This window comes from Danio rerio, chromosome 15 (assembly GCF_049306965.1).
Source record: "Danio rerio strain Tuebingen ecotype United States chromosome 15, GRCz12tu, whole genome shotgun sequence".
Lineage (NCBI taxonomy): Eukaryota > Metazoa > Chordata > Actinopteri > Cypriniformes > Danionidae > Danio > Danio rerio.
In genome coordinates, this window is record NC_133190.1 from 10,969,235 (window position 1) to 10,988,572 (window position 19,338).

At 36.5% G+C, this 19,338-nt stretch overlaps 1 protein-coding gene and 1 long non-coding RNA gene across 7 annotated transcripts; both read left to right on the plus strand.

Annotated features, from left to right (window-relative positions):
* The first annotated feature begins 240 nt into the window (after positions 1 to 240).
* Positions 241 to 16,018, plus strand: LOC141377769 (uncharacterized). Its single transcript, XR_012390635.1, has 2 exons — positions 241 to 409; positions 14,976 to 16,018. It is a non-coding gene; the product is annotated as an uncharacterized lncRNA (long non-coding RNA).
* On the plus strand, positions 1,441 to 10,993 carry LOC141377764 (sterile alpha motif domain-containing protein 3-like). Of its 6 annotated transcripts, none has more exons than XM_073923385.1 (7): positions 1,441 to 1,966; positions 2,281 to 2,332; positions 4,027 to 4,066; positions 6,672 to 7,728; positions 7,873 to 8,031; positions 8,179 to 8,271; positions 10,028 to 10,993. In XM_073923385.1, exons 4-7 carry the CDS (start codon positions 6,742 to 6,744, stop codon positions 10,352 to 10,354), a joined length of 1,566 nt encoding a protein of 521 aa, XP_073779486.1. In that variant the 5' UTR covers positions 1,441 to 1,966; positions 2,281 to 2,332; positions 4,027 to 4,066; positions 6,672 to 6,741; the 3' UTR covers positions 10,355 to 10,993. The 6 variants fall into 6 exon arrangements, with proteins under 6 accessions (XP_073779486.1, XP_073779488.1, XP_073779485.1 ...); XM_073923387.1 differs by having other exon boundaries at positions 6,995 to 7,728; XM_073923384.1 differs by having other exon boundaries at positions 1,441 to 1,543.
* Positions 16,019 to 19,338: the final 3,320 nt, after the last annotated feature.

Here is a 19,338-nt window from a genome sequence, read left to right on the forward strand (position 1 = left end):
TAACATGTCACATATACTTACATTTTAAAATTTGCCAAATAAAATGTCCTAAGACAAGAATGGGTGTTATTTTCGTTTTATGTCAACCTACTGTAGGTTTTAGGTTGACTGCAGCAGGTATAGGTATTATACACAAACACACACACAAAGTGCTGCGGTGAAATGTGTTACTCTCTCCTCAATGCTGACCATGCAAAAAAAAAAAAAAAACTAATTATTTTAAATGTTAAAGTTTAAAATAATTAAAAACTCAATTCTCAATAAAAAGTTACAAATAATTATATAAACAAAAATAAAGTCGGCAACACCGAAAAACCAAAGAATCCAATATTTTATTGTTATAATTATTATTTACTTAAAAAATCTCATGACAACAAACTTTTCTATTGTTTCTAATATAAATTCATAGGTGGAAACACAGCTCTGAAAAATACTTAGCAACAAACTCACAACCTGGGAGCTGACAGTGGAGCTTTTGTGTGTGGATGGTTAAGTGTATCATATGTTTTTGTGATTCCCTGTGATGATTTCTGTGCACATGTTACCTTACTGAGGCGATGGAATTTAATTTTGGCTTAGTTGCCAGAAAGATACATAAAACTGTTAACATCTGTACATTATGGCAGTATGCAATATACAATAAATGTAAGAAGTTATATGAGGAGGGGCTAACTAGCTAACAATGTAGCTTTCAAGTACACAGTTCAAGATAACAACAATATAACTTAAAACACAGCCTTATTTTAGAAACCCTTAAAAACATTTGAACACATTTTACTTACTCATTGTAGATTCTTATTTAAAGCCTAAAACATATCAGACTCTACATCTGAATTGATGGACAGAGAATGAAGCACACTCAGCAGTAAACAAATCAAACACCTGACTCCCTTAAAGGGCCAGCATTTTCTGAAAACTTTTTAAGACAGACAGCCTGTGGGAGTGTGTGGTGATGCCCAAATCATTGTTTTCAGCCTTCAAAATGCACGTCTCTATAATTAGCAACATAAAGCATCAGAGTGGATGGGACAGTAATGGTTGAACAGTAATTTGCTATTTATTGTCAAAGCTGTAATGAGTACATAAAATAAATTACTGTAATTTATTCTTTGCACTACACAATTTCATACAAAGTCTACACTGTAAATGCAAACATGGTATTTAATTAAAAATAGTAAATTGACCTTAATCAGTTTTTATCAACCTGCTATTAACACTCACTTTTAGTAAGTTACTTGTACTTTGAGGTTGAAAAATCTTACCAGCTCAGTTTACTTGAGCTGGATTCATTTAGAAAAAGTAAGTTTATGACACTGTGAGCATGCGCAGATCAATCAATCATCCCCAACCAATCAAGCTGCTTCGTAAGGCGGGTCTTGGCGTGGCGGGATTCGTAATTTTGCAAACGGTATGTCACGTCTTGCCCGCAACTGACCGACCAGATGAAGCTGGATATCATTGAGCTGGACCTAAACATCGCTTCAACGGCACTTGTGATTATCGTCAGCATAACAGCGATTCTTGTGCTTGGCACACTCATTTGGTGAGTAAATATTTTAATTTACCCTTGCGCAGATCGTTTTGTTTCTGTAAGTTAGCGCCAGTGTTTTGTGCCTGCTATGATGTGTGTAGTAATGTCGGCTAACGCTAGCTAACTATATTATGGACATAACGTGACTCTATTTTGATGAAACTTCCATAACTTCCTCTGTGTTGAAAATAGGTAACTTTCAAGACTTTTGTCACGATAAAATTGAGGAAAAACTTTAATGTAGCAGTAACGTTAACGGTCGCGGGCGTGCTCGTCACGCGCACGCGCCCACCTGCCATGCAAGTAACATTTGTCATCGAGTACTGACTAGCAGCTAGCATGATGATGAGAGACTGATCCCGGCGGTTTGGGAGTTTCCTGAGTTTTATAACTGTTGTTTGTAAGCTCAGGCAGAACATCAGAACAAGTCTGGATGTATCCTTTTATTTTAATATAGTATTTTAATATATTTTAATATTACTACCCAGATCCGTCTTGGTTCGCTACAGACAAGAGTGTTTACCTGTCTGAAAAGATCTTTACACTGAGTTTATCATAGTCTGCTATGATAGGGAACATATTTGCTGGCATACTCAGTGGCTTACATTGTTCTTTAAGGTCATCTTGTACATAATATGTACATTTTAATACTGGGAGCTGTCATTGTGGGTTATTGGCCTATGTTACAGGTTTCACATGTACTTGGTTGTGCTAAATTGTTGTATTTTTTTTTAACTGCCCCCTTCCAGGCTCAAGCAGATGGTGATCAATCCACACATTCCATAATCCCAGCAATAAAAGGTATTTTCAACTAATAACTGTATAATTATTGCATGCTAAAGTAAAAGTTATGCTTACATCAGAGCAATTGGATTACAACAAAAGCTTAGAAAATCTTGTGTGTTGAAATTATTTCATTATAGTATATTTCATCATACAGAATATTTTGTGCATATTTAGAATTTCAACTATTTGATTTAATTAGTATTTCTGGACTGTCTCCATAGATACTGTGGGTTCGATTTATAGTCCATCATAACCAGGACTACAGATTATACATAAAATATAAATATAAAAATATAAATTTTTTTCATGATATTTATTTTGTATCACATTTGATACATCAGGCGTTTGTGCAACTTTTTGCTCAAAACATAGAAAATTTTAATTACAAAAAAATGAATTTGCCCTTCTCTTTTTGACAAAAGAGAACATTTTAGGCAGTTTATCTCTTTATTTTTTGTTACATTAAGCATTTTACAGTGTTTTATTATTTCACATTGTGGTAGGCGCACTAGTAGTTTCAGTTCTTGTTCAAGCAAAGATGCCCTTTACATTTACACGGTACACAGAAGTGAGAAGTCATTGCTTGTGCAGTGTTTTTATCTCTGTCAGGTTTCTCCATGTTGGAAAATGATCAGGATCATGCCTTGTAACATTAAAAAAGCACATGTACATAAACATGGACCTTTTATGGGGTGCATGTTCATGTACATGCCTAGGACTTTCTGAATTTATTTGGCATCTGTGTTTATAGACTTGCCATCTTTGAATATATTGTGCAGGCTTATTTGTTCTCCAGTGTCCTGTAGCATTTCATCAGTGGCAAACTATTTCAATACTCTACATATACAGAGTCCATAATAATAGATGGCAATTAAAGTGCCATAGTGCAGTTAGAGGAAGATAAGTAAGGATGGAGTCTGCTTTGCTGACTGCTTTCTGACTGTGTTCGTGTAGTTGGGACCTTTACTTCTGTGCGTGTCTAAACTACATTTTCTTCTTGATATTCTTCCTCATCACTGCTGTCTGAATGACCATTATCATGCATGGTCAGGCATCCTCCTCTTTCCTTAACTTCTCTCTGTCACTTTAATTGCCATAGACTATTATGCTGAAGGCATTTTCAAGACACTTTAATTTTTGTAATATCTTCCTCTATTCTTTTGACATCTAAAAATACACAGAAATTGATCAATATAGTTTATCGATTATAAATTATTGTAAAAATACACACAATGTATTTTAAAATGGTATTTCAGTTTCTATTTATATTAATTTAATCATCCAAAAACAGTGTTTTTGCATTGTAGTAGGCGTTATATTGATTACATTACAAAAATGTGACATCATTGTTCGGAAAATAATTTTATACAACAGGTATCAAATTTGATACATGATTTTCAACACAATTTATTTGCAACAAAATAAATTAATTATTAAGTAATAATGCTTTGTTTCAATCAAGAAAACATTTATTTAATAAAATTAGTAACAATAAAATGTTATTTTTAATTTAACAACTTGAAATTAGCAAATAGTTTTTAACTATAGTTTTAAAGAAGTTCATTGATTAAAAGCTTGATAATTAGATTTTTGCAAGGATTTAGTTTTACCCATAGCTCTGGTATTCCAAATCTGATACTGCATTTTAGTGTTTTTGTCTTTTTATGTTGCTAGGCTTGATGCTAAAATTATCTTTTCTTTCTTTTCAGATTTTTCAAAACGACAAACCGTTTCCTATGCAGTGGACATGTAAGTACTGCACATTTTGTGCTGAAAAGAGGGGCTACTTACTTAAACATTACCGCTTAAAACACGGGTGCCACACTCGAATATCACCACTACCATGCCTTCATAAGGAATGCCTGTGCACATTTAAATCTTTCAATGCACTCAAAGTCCACTTATCAACATGGCACACTCAAAAGGACTTAGGGAACGTGGGTGAAACTGCTTTCCATTGTCAGCTGTGTGACTTTGTGGAGCCTTGCACTGATGCTGACTTTTTTACCCATTTACGAAGACATTTGAAGCTGAAGCAAAAGGTTTCTTGTCCATATCAAGGCTGTAACTTTCAGAGCAATGTTTATTCAACCTTTAATGCACATAAAAGCAAAGAACATCAAGACCACAATAACATGGCATTCAAACCTGAAATTGTGTCACATAATGAACTTGAGGAACCTCCACCTCATACAAATATTCAACCCGAGGATAGTGCCCCTGAAACTGATGAGGTTGAGTTTGAGGTTACTGAGCTCAGTGAAGATGTGGAGAACTTGGAGAGTCAGTTGGAACATAATGTAGCTGCTCTATTTCTGAAAATGAAATCAATTCTTAACATCTCTGAAAATGCCCTGCAAGAAGTTATAGAGCAGATCAATCAAATTTATGTGCTTTCACAGCCATTGTTACATACATCTGTTAAAAAAATACTAAATCAACATTGTGGAGATGTTGAGGACTCTTTAGTGAGTGAGATAGTTAAAGTATTTACTGAGAATAATGTATTCCTAAAATTCACCTCTACTGGGGGGTCATTGTCAACCACTAGCAAGCGAACATCATACATTTCAAAAGAATTCTCAGTGGTAACGCCTGTTGAGTTTGTCCTAAAAGATGACAAGCAGACATTTGTGTATATCCCCGTACTAAAAATGCTGCAGACATTGCTAAACAATGGAGACATTTTAGATAAGGCCATGTCACCTGAGCCAAATTTGTCACAAGGATACCGATCTCACAGGGATGGTTCCCGGTTTAAAGACAATTCTCTCTTGACAGAGGAAGAATTCAGGATTGCTCTTTGCTTGTACATAGATGATTTTGAGGTGGCTAACCCCTTAGGAACCTCCAGAAAGAAACACAAGCTATGTGCCATTTACTGGGTACTTGGAAATCTACACCCTAAATATCGCTCCTCTCTTCATTCCATTCAGCTTGCTCTACTTTGCAAGGTCAGCAGTCTCAAAGACCATGGTTATGGGGAAATTCTCCGTCCACTCATTCAGGACCTTGTTTTTCTTGAGCAACAGGGTGTATATGTTGAACAGTTAGGAGCCAGCATAAAAGGCACAGTATTATTTGTTGCAGCAGATAATTTAGCTGCCCATTCTTTGGGAGGGTTCTTTGAGAGCTTCACAGTAAGTCAGATGTGCCGATTCTGTATGGCCAAACGGGAGGAAATACAACACAAGGAAGTGAGGACAGGCTCATTTCCATCAAGAACAAAAGAAAATCATGATAGACAGGTGCAAGATGTATTGCAGGATCCTACCATGGCTCAACAATATGGCGTGAAAAGAAGCTGCCCACTTAGTAAAAGCTTGGAACATTTTCATGTTGTCAATGGGTATCCTCCAGACCTTTTGCATGATCTTCTGGAGGGTGTTGTTCCGGCTGAACTGGCTTTGTGCTTAAAGGCACTAATATCAAAGGGATACTTCTCACTTGAAATCCTGAATGTGGCTATTAAACAGTTTCCATATACATTTTCAGACAGAACAAACCAACCCCAGATCATCGCAAAGAACTTTGCTTCCAAAGCAACAATTGGAGGAAATGGTCATGAAAATTGGACACTCCTTCGCCTTCTGCCACTACTGATAGGTCATCACATTCCCGAGGGGGATGAAACCTGGGAGGTTTTAATGAACTTAAAAGATGTAGTGGAATTGTCAGTGTCTGCAAGCTTCTCAGAGGAGTCAGTGTGCTTTCTTGACTGCAAGATTGCAGAACATAGAGATATATTTCAGAAAGTTTTCCCGAATGAGAAGCTACGACCGAAGCACCACTACATTGAGCACTATCCTCAACTAATTCAAACTTTTGGTCCATTGTGTGATGTGTGGACAATGCGTTTTGAAGGCAAACACAAGTTCTTCAAGAAAGTTGTGCGTCACATTCACAACTTCAAAAACATACCCCTTACTTTAGCTCTCAGACACCAGCATATGATAGCCTTCCATTTAGCTGCTACCTCCTTTTTCAAGCCATCTGTTGAAATTAACAAAGTGAAGTCTGTAATGGTTGCTTCATTTCCTGAAAATGTGAAGAACCGTCTCCATCTCAGGAATAACCAGAACACAGTCCTTGTAGCAGCTTCTGTTTGCATAGATGGCATTAAGTACAGTGCTAATATGGTAATTTCCGTTGGATCGTGCTCAGGGCTGCCAGATTTCAGACAAATAGCAAAGATTGTGGTGATCAATACAGACATAATATTTGTCTGCAGACTTATGAAATCATGGTACAATGAGCATCTTAGAGCGTACGAGCTCTGTAGTAGCCATTTGCCCACGTTCTCTGTCACTCAGTTGTCTGAATTAAATGATGTTTTCCCGATTTCACTTTACAGAGTTGTAGACAAGCAGCTTGTCACACTGAAACGGCACATATTATGCTGAGAGAGTCAAACAGTTATCAAAATGGACCAGAGGTTGTTACTGAGAGTCATCATCGCTGAAGATGATATAAGGAAGTTGACTTTAAATAAGAGACCACAGTCCATTGAAGAATTCAAAGTGCAACTGGTGGATAAACTGTCACTGCAGTATGACTTTAAACTGCAGTATGAAGATCAAGACTTCAATAATGCCCTCTGCAATTTGACTGAAATAACTGATTTACCTGAAAGAGCTACAGTCAAAATCATCCCTCTTGTGGCTCTCCATTTAACAGCATTGTCATCACCCACCACAACATCAGACACTGAGGGCAGCACAGCAGACACTGAGATCCTGTCGCCTGTAGGAGCATCACCATCGCTAAGACAACAGTGGCCAGAGTTCTTTGACATACCCAATTTCTCAGTAGATGTTGAGTATAGGCTCAGACAGGCAGATCTTGCCTATATGAAAGATGAAACACATATGACTCTACCACGAGATATGAAGCATGACATACTAGAAAAGCTTGCTGAGACGATGTACAGTTTCAAGGCTTACCCTGACGATGATAACTTCAGCAGTGTTGCAAAAGCACTGATTAGCAAACACCCCTGCCTCACTGAGCCTGGACCACACAGATGGTATGGCTGGAAAAATAGCCTTAAATTTAAGATGGCCAATTATCGCACAAAGCTTCGAAAAGCTGGATGTGAGGATGTAGCAATCAATGGAGGCAAAAGAAGTAAAGGCAACCCAGAAGGAGATTCCTCAAGCAAGAATATCAAGCGGCCAAGAAGAGGTGAAGCAAACTACCTGCCTAACTTACCTGAAGGACATGATGAAACAAGTCTAGAAAATGCCAGAATGGTTTTAGTGGAAGAAATAAAGAAAAAACAACCAAATGGCACTCTCATTTCACAAATGATGGACCAATCATTCCCACTACGCAGACAAGAAATTGTAAAAAAGGTGCCTGCTGTACAGAACATGGTTGAACGATGGCCAGCACTCTTCATAGAGAGACAGGTAAGCAATTTTTGTTCTCAACCAATAAAATAATGAAAAATTAAAAATAAATTCAAGGTGTGTGACTAGAAATCCAAATACTTGTTGAAATGTTAATCCCTCTGCCACCTCTCCATCCCTACCCACTCCTCTCTACTTTTTCAGGTGTTTGCTGAGTTTAATAGAATCGCCAGTAAGAATCTTGAGGGAGACTTCTTTGAGGCTCTGGACCAGTATGCCCCACGTTTCATTGAACTTTTCAAAACAAAAAAGGGAACTGTTGGCCAGAAACTCAGGGAGCTGATGCAGCACATGAGCTGGATGGTAAGTAGGTTCATTTTGCTTTTGATCTGTGTGATAGTTCATCAATCAAGTTCTAAATGAGACCATCCAGACCAACCTATTTTATTTCCTGTCTGCTTGTGCCTTGCAAATTGTTAACTGGTCTTTTCTCTCTCTGTGTATCATTAGACACCAGACGTCACAGTACTTCGCTCTGTTGTCCTCAAAGGCATTCCCATTTTACTCGGTGATGACTCCAGTGAATTCTACAAGACCTGCTCTGTAAGTACTTGCACATAAGAAAAAGTTTGGTCTTGTAGGACACTTAGAATTGAAGACCAGGAGACTTGGTTCTTTCTTCAGCAGGATTCTTTATTGAGAACACGAGCTGCTGCAGTTAAGTCTGATCAAGGCACAAGAAAAGGGTTAAATATATCATATAATATTATTGACAAGTATACATTTCCATGGCCAACACTTAGTGTCAGATAACTTAAAGACATTGCTATTGCTACAAATTTTACACACACACCCACCAACCTGGAGGTGGACACACCCACACACACACAAACTTACTGACACACTCAAACACAGGCTCACACACACTCACACATTCAAAAAGACTCACACACACAGATTCAAACACACACACACACACACACACTCAAACACAGGCTCACACACACTCGCACATTCAAAAAGACTCTCACACACACACACACACACACACACACACAGTCACAGTCACACATTCAAAAAGACTCACACACAGATTCAAACACAGACTCAGACACACACACAAACCTGGAGATTGAGGTGGGCACACTCACACCACACACACACACACACACACACACACACACACACACACACACACACACAAACTGACACTGGACCTGGAGATGGACAAACATAGCGACCTGGAGTTGAACACACACAGACTCAGACACACACACACACACACACTCAAACACAGGCTCACACACACTCACGCATTCAAAAAGACTCATACACACACACACACACACACACAAACTTGGAGGTGGACACACTCGCACCAACCTGGACCAGGAGGTGGACACACATAAACTTACTGACACACTCCAACACAGGCAATCACACACTCACACATTCAAAAAGACTTGCACACACAGATTCAAACACAGACACACTCACACACACTCAAACACAGACTCAGACACACACACAGATTCAAACACAGACTCAGACACACACACACACACACACACACACACACACACACACACACACACACACACACACACACACACACACACACACACACATACTTTACCAAAATAAAAGAGGAATTAAAATGAAAACTAAAATTTACAATTTGAATTTGAGTTGTCACTATTATTGCGTGAGCGTTAATAAAGAGCTTTGTAAAACTATTTGTAATTTCTTTTTCACGTTTGGCTTTTCATTTTAATTTTGCTGTCTTGCCTCGAGACTGCAGTAAAAATGAAATGTGAAATCACCAATTGCATTTTATTTTTCAATTTGACTGGGATGATGCACTGTCACCATGAGAATGAAATAATTTCATTTCATTCTCAATTTTGTCACACATTTTGCATACAGTTTTTTGTAATGAAATGGTTAATCTGGTTTAAATTTTCATTTTAGTCCTTTAATTTATTTAAATTTGGCAGAAAATGTCTTCCATAGATCTTAAACATATTCTTAAATTTGTAATCCTTCACTCTGCATGAACATAAAACTATACCTGCGTTGACAGGTGTAATTCTATCTGCTCAATATACAATATACATTTTGTACAGTGATTGATGTATTTTGTAGGTTGAAAAGTCAGTGTCACTCTTTGGGAATGTATAGACCTTTTTGTATCTCCATAGCTTTAGTTTAACCATTACAAATATATTTTGTTTGCTTTATTGTAACAATCCAGTGTGAAAACATTTAAAACCATGTTCTCTGATAACAATACAACACTAAAAAAAGAATGTTTTAGAACAGCATAAATTGCAATGCTGAAGAATGTGTGTCTTTGTAGGATACAGAGAGAGACAAGGTCCTAGAATCCATCACTGTTGGTGTGCTGACAGTTGTCAGTGAAGATAATCCTCACGAGGGTCAAAGCTCAGTGGACCTCCAGCCCATCTCCACTGCCATCATTCTGGAGGGAGTTATTGTCATGGATCATATTAAAAACTTGCCTCAGGCAGTTTGTCTTTTGTTTGGTCTTACATATGCATTGCATTTGGATTACCCAAAATGCATGGCAAATACTCTCAACTTCATTCAGACTGTGATGCTTGGACTGGGAAAGAAAAACCTCCCACCAAAACTGTTAACTCTGAAGAACAGTCTTCTGGGTTAGAACAGTAAAGAGCCGTCGGCTGTCAGATAGCACTTTGTAAGCTTTGCAGCCATTAATGTTCTCCTCTTATCAGAGAAAGTTTGATGCTTTCATGCAACTGTTCTCACTTATTTACGTTCTCAAAGGAAAAAAAAAGAATATTCCATTAAAGTCTACCATGTTATGAAGGTATGCTAATGGTGGAAATAATGCCACGTTGTGTTGCAATGAGTTGTTAGTTGTTATTAGATGATAATGTCAGAAAATAACCTAGCAAGGTTATCCTGTTTACATTTGTGTTTTGGGAAAACTTTTCATAGTTGTAATGTAGTACAAACACAAACTCCAAGGAGTGATGTTTTTATTTGTGTTGGTTTAATCCTTTGACTGCTCACTTTGGGAAACAAAAGCATTTGTTGTACTTTCGGTTTTGATCAGAAATGCACTGATTTTGCATGCACTGAAGTCATCCAGTAGTTACCTGTTTAATATTGGGAGACTGTTACATGCATAGAATTATCTCACAGAAATGTTTTTATTTAATTATTTTATATTTTTCCTTTTCATTTTATACAGTTGAACAAACCACAACTTTGTTGTTTAGCTGCTGTTTTGTACTTGAATGTGCATTGAATAAATTTTGTAATGGAGCTGAATCAACCCAGTGAGTGTTCTTTTATATTATATGTTTGTGTTGTGTTTGCCTTTAATACATAGTAACAGCAAAAATTTATAAGAAATGGGGAAGAGAAAAGGCCACATGTTGGACCCAAACCTGGGCAGCTACAACAAGGACCCATTAAAGGAAATTGGTTTCTTTAATTTAAGTGAACTTGAAAAATTAGTGAGCAGAACTGAAAGTGTTAAGTTGTAGGTATTTAGTAATTCTAAGTGGGGTTAAATTTATATCAAGCAATCCACACAAAATGAAAAAATTAAGTTAACACTAATCATGGCTATTAAGTTACATGAACTTAAAAAAACGTGTTAGTGGTACTACTTCATTTAGTACTGCACACTTAAAAAAAACAAGCTTTTCTAACTCACCAATCTTAAGTTTACTTTGCTTAATTTTTTTGAGGCAACGAGTTTGCATACTTTTAAGTAAGGTCAACTAATTACATTTTACAGTGTACTCCTTTTACAGTAAAATACTGTTTCCTTTTATTACAGCAAAACACTGGCTATTTTACAGTTATTTACTGCACAATCTACAGGGTAACACTGCAGTTATACTAATTAAACACACCTGATCAAACTAAATCTAAAGGTAGTGTGTTGAAGCAGGGCTGGAACTAAATTCTGCTGGGCTGCGGCCCTCCAGGAGTTTGACATCCCTGGTACATAGCATATTTTCAAAGGAACTGCCTACATTTATCACAATCATGCACATATCATTGAATAAAAACAATAAAAATATAAAAACTTCATCCAAAGCAAAAAAATAAATTAATAATAATAATAAATAATCTGATCCTCATGTTGTTCCAAACCTGTAGTAATAAAAAAGAAATCAAATAAAATGACGAAAAGACTCACTAGTTAACCCTTCACTATCTGTTTTACTATAATACGAGGAGTTCTTTTGAAAATGTGAATTTTTATGATAATTAATACTAGAGGATGACATTTAAAATATTGTCTAGCTAGCACATGCACTTATGTCGTTACAAACTGTTGGGCTTTTCTGTAGCACAAAAGTTGGACTTAAGTTCGCTTCTGGTGTGCGACCGGATTTACAAAAATGTCCTGTGGTAATCCTGTGGTATTTCAGCAGTACAACATAAATTTACCACACAAAAAAATGAGCAAAGCTAAATATGACAGGATTACTACAGCACTTTCTGCAGTGAAATTTCACAGGAATTTACCATTGGATGAAGTATGTGGTTTCTCTGTTGTTTTTGTGTGGTAATACCAACACAGCTAAATATCACAGGACTGCTACAGCAATTTCTGCAGTACAATATCACAAGAATTAGCTTTTTTGTTCTGTTTTTTCTAAAACATTTTTTTTTTCTCAGTGCAAGGTAAAATCAGTATGTTCTGCATTTAAGTCGTTTAATTAAGAAATACCTATTCTTACAAAGTAACATCACATGTATTCATATTTATTGTAAAAACTTTTTAGTGTGCAAATGTTTGTGTACTGGAATAAATTTGCAATTGAAACAACAAGATGACCGACACCCTCCATTACAAACATTACCTGCGGTATTCTATGTGGTAAACCATCAAATGTTATGTGGTAACTGTGTAGTACTTTGTTGTTTTTTGGGACGTTTTACCACATGATTCTGTGCTGTACAGTATGTGATACTCCTGTAGTATTCTTGTGGTAGTGTATCACTTTCATATTGTGGTAGTATTTACCACAGGATTCTGTTATACAATATGTAATATTCCTGGGATATTCTTGTGGTAGAGCGTGTGGTATTACTGTTATATTCCTGTAATATTTTTGTGGTAGCATGTGGTATTTCATGTGGTAAACCTTCAAATGTACAAAACAAAAACCATGTGATGATTGTGTAGTACTTTGTTGTTTTTTTGGGATGTTTTACCACAGGATTCTGTGTTGTACAGTATGTAATACTCCTGCGGTATTCTTGTGGTAGTGTGTGGTATCACTTAAACATTTCTGTGGCACCACAGGATTCTGTTGCTTAGTATGTAATACTCCTGTAGTTTTCTAGATATATTAGATGTATATAAGTTCCTATTTAAATAGGGTATATGCCGAGCTAGTGCTGTTTCCATGCTGATACACTTCCGGTGACCTGTTATTGTGAACTTTTTTTCCATTTTATACGGTTCCTTATACAGCATCGATGTTGTAATGTCATTAACATACATTCAGTTAAATAAACTTTTGCATTTATTTAGTTGCTCAAGCGTAAAACGAGACAAAAAGCTGTTTACTCGCACGCGCCCGTCAGAATCGGCAGGCTAACGCAGAAGCTCCATTGAATATACTGGGGTAAAATATATTGCTCATATTATAAGGATATGGCGGGGGAAATGTAATTTAATGCAGTGCTTCTTGTACAATCTGAGACCCACTTTAAATCGGATATCACTCAGCTTGTGGAGATCGCTGATTTTGAAAGAAAACAGACCTTAAACGCACCGGATTTTGCATTGGCATTCAATTCGCCGGAAACGCTTAATTTACACCATGGATGCTGTAAAAGGAACCGTATAAAGTATCTCAGAATATTACACAGCACCAAAAATGTAAAAATATATATTAAATATATTTAATATATTTTTTGTCCACAGCAGACGGCAACCCGCCCTGACGCAGATTCCCTGGTCCAATCAGGTGAGCCCTCCTCAGCGCTCGCCATGACAGCGAGACAACAGTGACGTGCCTTGTAAAAATTTGCATATGCATTCCTATAAAGCTCGTGTGCTCTGTCAGCGAGGCGGCCTTTGAGCCCTAGGCAGGGAGAACACAACCCCCGAGGACCCTCGGGGAAACACGGGCGGCCGGTAGTGGGGCCTCGCTGCGAGGGTTATGGTGGGTGGGAGTAGCGAGGCCCACTCATCTTCTATTTTAAACTATAGTTTCAAACTTTAGTTTACTATAGTTTGAAATAGAAACCATGGTAACTGTTATGATTAAACCTTTAGCAAAGAGCTTAGAATGACCAAGAGCAACAGACCCGGATTCCGCCAGTTTCAAGTGATAGCGATCGCTCGTCATTGCTGTCGCGATGGAAAGCAGCTGCTTTTTATTTATTTATTTTATTCAAAAAGCGCGTTATTGTTTCCCAAATTGTAGAGTGTCGCCTCTTGGTAATTCTATGCTCTTTGCTCCATGTCTGACTGTTGTAATGTTTTGCTTTGTTTTTCAGCTCAGTTGTTGAGCAAAGAAGGACTATTGAAGACAACAGTTGAAGACAACCGCGGGTTATATTCACGAGCGCGCGCATTATAATGTTTCCGGGCTGTTTTCTGAAAGTGTGTCTTGTTTAGATAAGTTTGCATGTCAAACTAAATAAACTATACTCTTTCTAAACACCTGTCTCGTGTTTTATTTGTCCTCTACAGCAATGCACTGTTATATAGGTCTGTTGAATGCATTTGTATGCAACATGGTTTGACAATACAGAAGTCTAACAAATAAATAGTTGTTATAAATGTACTTTCATTAGTCAACATTTGGTGTTATGGTTGTTTCATAACTATATTTATTATTATTCTGTATGTTTAAAACCAGCAAATTATACTATATATTTAACATGTCACATATACTTACTGTTATTTTAAAATTTGCCAAATAAAATGTCCTAAGACAAGAATGGGTGTTATTTTCGTTTTATGTCAACCTACTGTAGGTTTTAGGTTGACTGCAGCAGGTATAGGTATTATACACAAACACACACACAAAGTGCTGCGGTGAAATGTGTTACTCTCTCCTCAATGCTGACCATGCAAAAAAAAAAAAAAAAAAACTAATTATTTTAAATGTTAAAGTTTAAAATAATTAAAAACTCAATTCTCAATAAAAAGTTACAAATAATTATATAAACAAAAATAAAGTCGGCAACACCGAAAAACCAAAGAATCCAATATTTTATACTTAAAAAATCTCATGACAACAAACTTTTCTATTGTTTCTAATATAAATTCATAGGTGGAAACACAGCTCTGAAAAATACTTAGCAACAAACTCACAACCTGGGAGCTGACAGTGGAGCTTTTGTGTGTGGATGGTTAAGTGTATCATATGTTTTTGTGATTCCCTGTGATGATTTCTGTGCACATGTTACCTTACTGAGGCGATGGAATTTAATTTTGGCTTAGTTGCCAGAAAGATACATAAAACTGTTAACATCTGTACATTATGGCAGTATGCAATATACAATAAATGTAAGAAGTTATATGAGGAGGGGCTAACTAGCTAACAATGTAGCTTTCAAGTACACAGTTCAAGATAACAACAATATAACTTAAAACACAGCCTTATTTTAGAAACCCTCAAAAACATTTGAACACATTTTACTTACTCATTGTAGATTCTTATTTAAAGCCTAAAACATATCAGACTCTACATCTGAATTGATGGACAGAGAATGAAGCACACTCAGCAGTAAACAAATCAAACACCTGACTCCCTTAAAGGGCCAGCATTTTCTGAAAACTTTTTAAGACAGACAGCCTGTGGGAGTGTGTGGTGATGCCCAAATCATTGTTTTCAGCCTTCAAAATGCACGTCTCTATAATTAGCAACATAAAGCATCAGAGTGGATGGGACAGTAATGGTTGAACAGTAATTTGCTATTTATTGTCAAAGCTGTAATGAGTACATAAAATAAATTACTGTAATTTATTCTTTGCACTACACTATTTCATACAAAGTCTACTCCTTTTACAGTAAAATACTGTTTCCTTTTATTACAGCAAAACACTGGCTATTTTACAGTTATTTACTGCACAATCTACAGGGTAACACTGCAGTTATACTAATTAAACACACCTGATCAAACTAAATCTAAAGGTAGTGTGTTGAAGCAGGGCTGGAACTAAATTCTGCTGGGCTGCGGCCCTCCAGGAGTTTGACATCCCTGGTACATAGCATATTTTCAAAGGAACTGCCTACATTTATCACAATCATGCACATATCATTGAATAAAAACAATAAAAATATAAAAACTTCATCCAAAGCAAAAAAATAAATTAATAATAATAATAAATAATCTGATCCTCATGTTGTTCCAAACCTGTAGTAATAAAAAAGAAATCAAATAAAATGACGAAAAGACTCACTAGTTACCCCTTCACTATCTGTTTTACTATAATACGAGGAGTTCTTTTGAAAATGTGAATTTTTATGATAATTAATACTAGAGGATGACATTTAAAATATTGTCTAGCTAGCACATGCCCTTATGTCGTTACAAACTGTTGGGCTTTTCTGTAGCACAAAAGTTGGACTTAAGTTCGCTTCTGGTGTGCGACCGGATTTACAAAAATGTCCTGTGGTAATCCTGTGGTATTTCAGCAGTACAACATAAATTTACCACACAAAAAAATGAGCAAAGCTAAATATGACAGGATTACTACAGCACTTTCTGCAGTGAAATTTCACAGGAATTTACCATTGGATGAAGTATGTGGTTTCTCTGTTGTTTTTGTGTGGTAATACCAACACAGCTAAATATCACAGGACTGCTACAGCAATTTCTGCAGTACAATATCACAAGAATTAGCTTTTTTGTTCTGTTTTTTTCTAAAACATTTTTTTTTCTCAGTGCAAGGTAAAATCAGTATGTTCTGCATTTAAGTCGTTTAATTAAGAAATACCTATTCTTACAAAGTAACATCACATGTATTCATATTTATTGTAAAAACTTTTTAGTGTGCAAATGTTTGTGTACTGGAATAAATTTGCAATTGAAACAACAAGATGACCGACACCCTCCATTACAAACATTACCTGCGGTATTCTATGTGGTAAACCATCAAATGTTATGTGGTAACTGTGTAGTACTTTGTTGTTTTTTGGGACGTTTTACCACATGATTCTGTGCTGTACAGTATGTGATACTCCTGTAGTATACTTGTGGTAGTGTATCACTTTCATATTGTGGTAGTATTTACCACAGTATTCTGTTATACAATATGTAATATTCCTGGGATATTCTTGTGGTAGAGCGTGTGGTATTACTGTTATATTCCTGTAATATTTTTGTGGTAGCATGTGGTATTTCATGTGGTAAACCTTCAAATGTACAAAACAAAAACCATGTGATGATTGTGTAGTACTTTGTTGTTTTTTGGGGATGTTTTACCACAGGATTCTGTGTTGTACAGTATGTAATACTCCTGCGGTATTCTTGTGGTAGTGTGTGGTATCACTTAAACATTTCTGTGGCACCACAGGATTCTGTTGCTTAGTATGTAATACTCCTGTAGTTTTCTAGATATATTAGATGTATATAAGTTCCTATTTAAATAGGGTATATGCCGAGCTAGTGCTGTTTCCATGCTGATACACTTCCGGTGACCTGTTATTGTGAACTTTTTTTCCATTTTATACGGTTCCTTATACAGCATCGATGTTGTAATGTCATTAACATACATTCAGTTAAATAAACTTTTGCATTTATTTAGTTGCTCAAGCGTAAAACGAGACAAAAAGCTGTTTACTCGCACGCGCCCGTCAGAATCGGCAGGCTAACGCAGAAGCTCCATTGAATATACTGGGGTAAAATATATTGCTCATATTATAAGGATATGGCGGGGGAAATGTAATTTAATGCAGTGCTTCTTGTACAATCTGAGACCCACTTTAAATCGGATATCACTCAGCTTGTGGAGATCGCTGATTTTGAAAGAAAACAGACCTTAAACGCACCGGATTTTGCATTGGCATTCAATTCGCCGGAAACGCTTAATTTACACCATGGATGCTGTAAAAGGAACCGTATAAAGTATCTCAGAATATTACACAGCACCAAAAATGTAAAAATATATATTAAATATATTTAATATATTTTTTGTCCACAGCAGACGGCAACCCGCCCTGACGCAGATTCCCTGGTCCAATCAGGTGAGCCCTCCTCAGCGCTCGCCATGACAGCGAGACAACAGTGACGTGCCTTGTAAAAATTTGCATATGCATTCCTATAAAGCTCGTGTGCTCTGTCAGCGAGGCGGCCTTTGAGCCCTAGGCAGGGAGAACACAACCCCCGAGGACCCTCGGGGAAACACGGGCGGCCGGTAGTGGGGCCTCGCTGCGAGGGTTATGGTGGGTGGGAGTAGCGAGGCCCACTCATCTTCTATTTTAAACTATAGTTTCAAACTTTAGTTTACTATAGTTTGAAATAGAAACCATGGTAACTGTTATGATTAAACCTTTAGCAAAGAGCTTAGAATGACCAAGAGCAACAGACCCGGATTCCGCCAGTTTCAAGTGATGGCGATCGCTCGTCATTGCTGTCGCGATGGAAAGCAGCTGCTTTTTATTTATTTATTTTATTCAAAAAGCGCGTTATTGTTTCCCAAATTGTAGAGTGTCGCCTCTTGGTAATTCTATGCTCTCTGCTCCATGTCTGACTGTTGTAATGTTTTGCTTTGTTTTTCAGCTCAGTTGTTGAGCAAAGAAGGACTATTGAAGACAACAGTTGAAGACAACCGCGGGTTATATTCACGAGCGCGCGCATTATAATGTTTCCGGGCTGTTTTCTGAAAGTGTCTTGTTTAGATAAGTTTGCATGTCAAACTAAATAAACTATACTCTTTCTAAACACCTGTCTCGTGTTTTATTTGTCCTCTACAGCAATGCACTGTCATATAGGTCTGTTGAATGCATTTGTATGCAACATGGTTTGACAATACAGAAGTCTAACAAATAAATAGTTGTTATAAATGTACTTTCATTAGTCAACATTTGGTGTTATAGTTGTTTCATAACTATATTTATTATCATTCTGTATGTTTAAAACCAGCAAATTATACTATATATTTAAAAGGTCACATATACTTACTGTTATTTTAAAATTTGCCAAATAAAATGTCCTAAGACAAGAATGGGTGTTATTTTCGTTTTATGTCAACCTACTGTAGGTTTTAGGTTGACTGCAGCAGGTATAGGTTTTATACACAAACACACACACAAAGTGCTGCGGTGAAATGTGTTACTCTCTCCTCAATGCTGACCATGCAAAAAAAAAAAAAAAAAAAAAACTAATTATTTTAAATGGATAAAGTTTAAAATAATTAAAAACTCAATTCTCAATAAAAAGTTACAAATAATTATATAAACAAAAATAAAGTCGGCAACACCGAAAAACCAAAGAATCCAATATTTTATACTTAAAAAATCTCATGACAACAAACTTTTCTATTGTTTCTAATATAAATTCATAGGTGGAAACACAGCTCTGAAAAATACTTAGCAACAAACTCACAACCTGGGAGCTGACAGTGGAGCTTTTGTGTGTGGATGGTTAAGTGTATCATATGTTTTTGTGATTCCCTGTGATGATTTCTGT

Excerpts from the sequence above, each read along its gene's own strand:
- LOC141377764 (XM_073923383.1), top strand. The coding sequence starts at position 4,054 with ATGCAGTGGACATGTAAGTACTGCACATTTTGTGCTGAAAAGAGGGGC.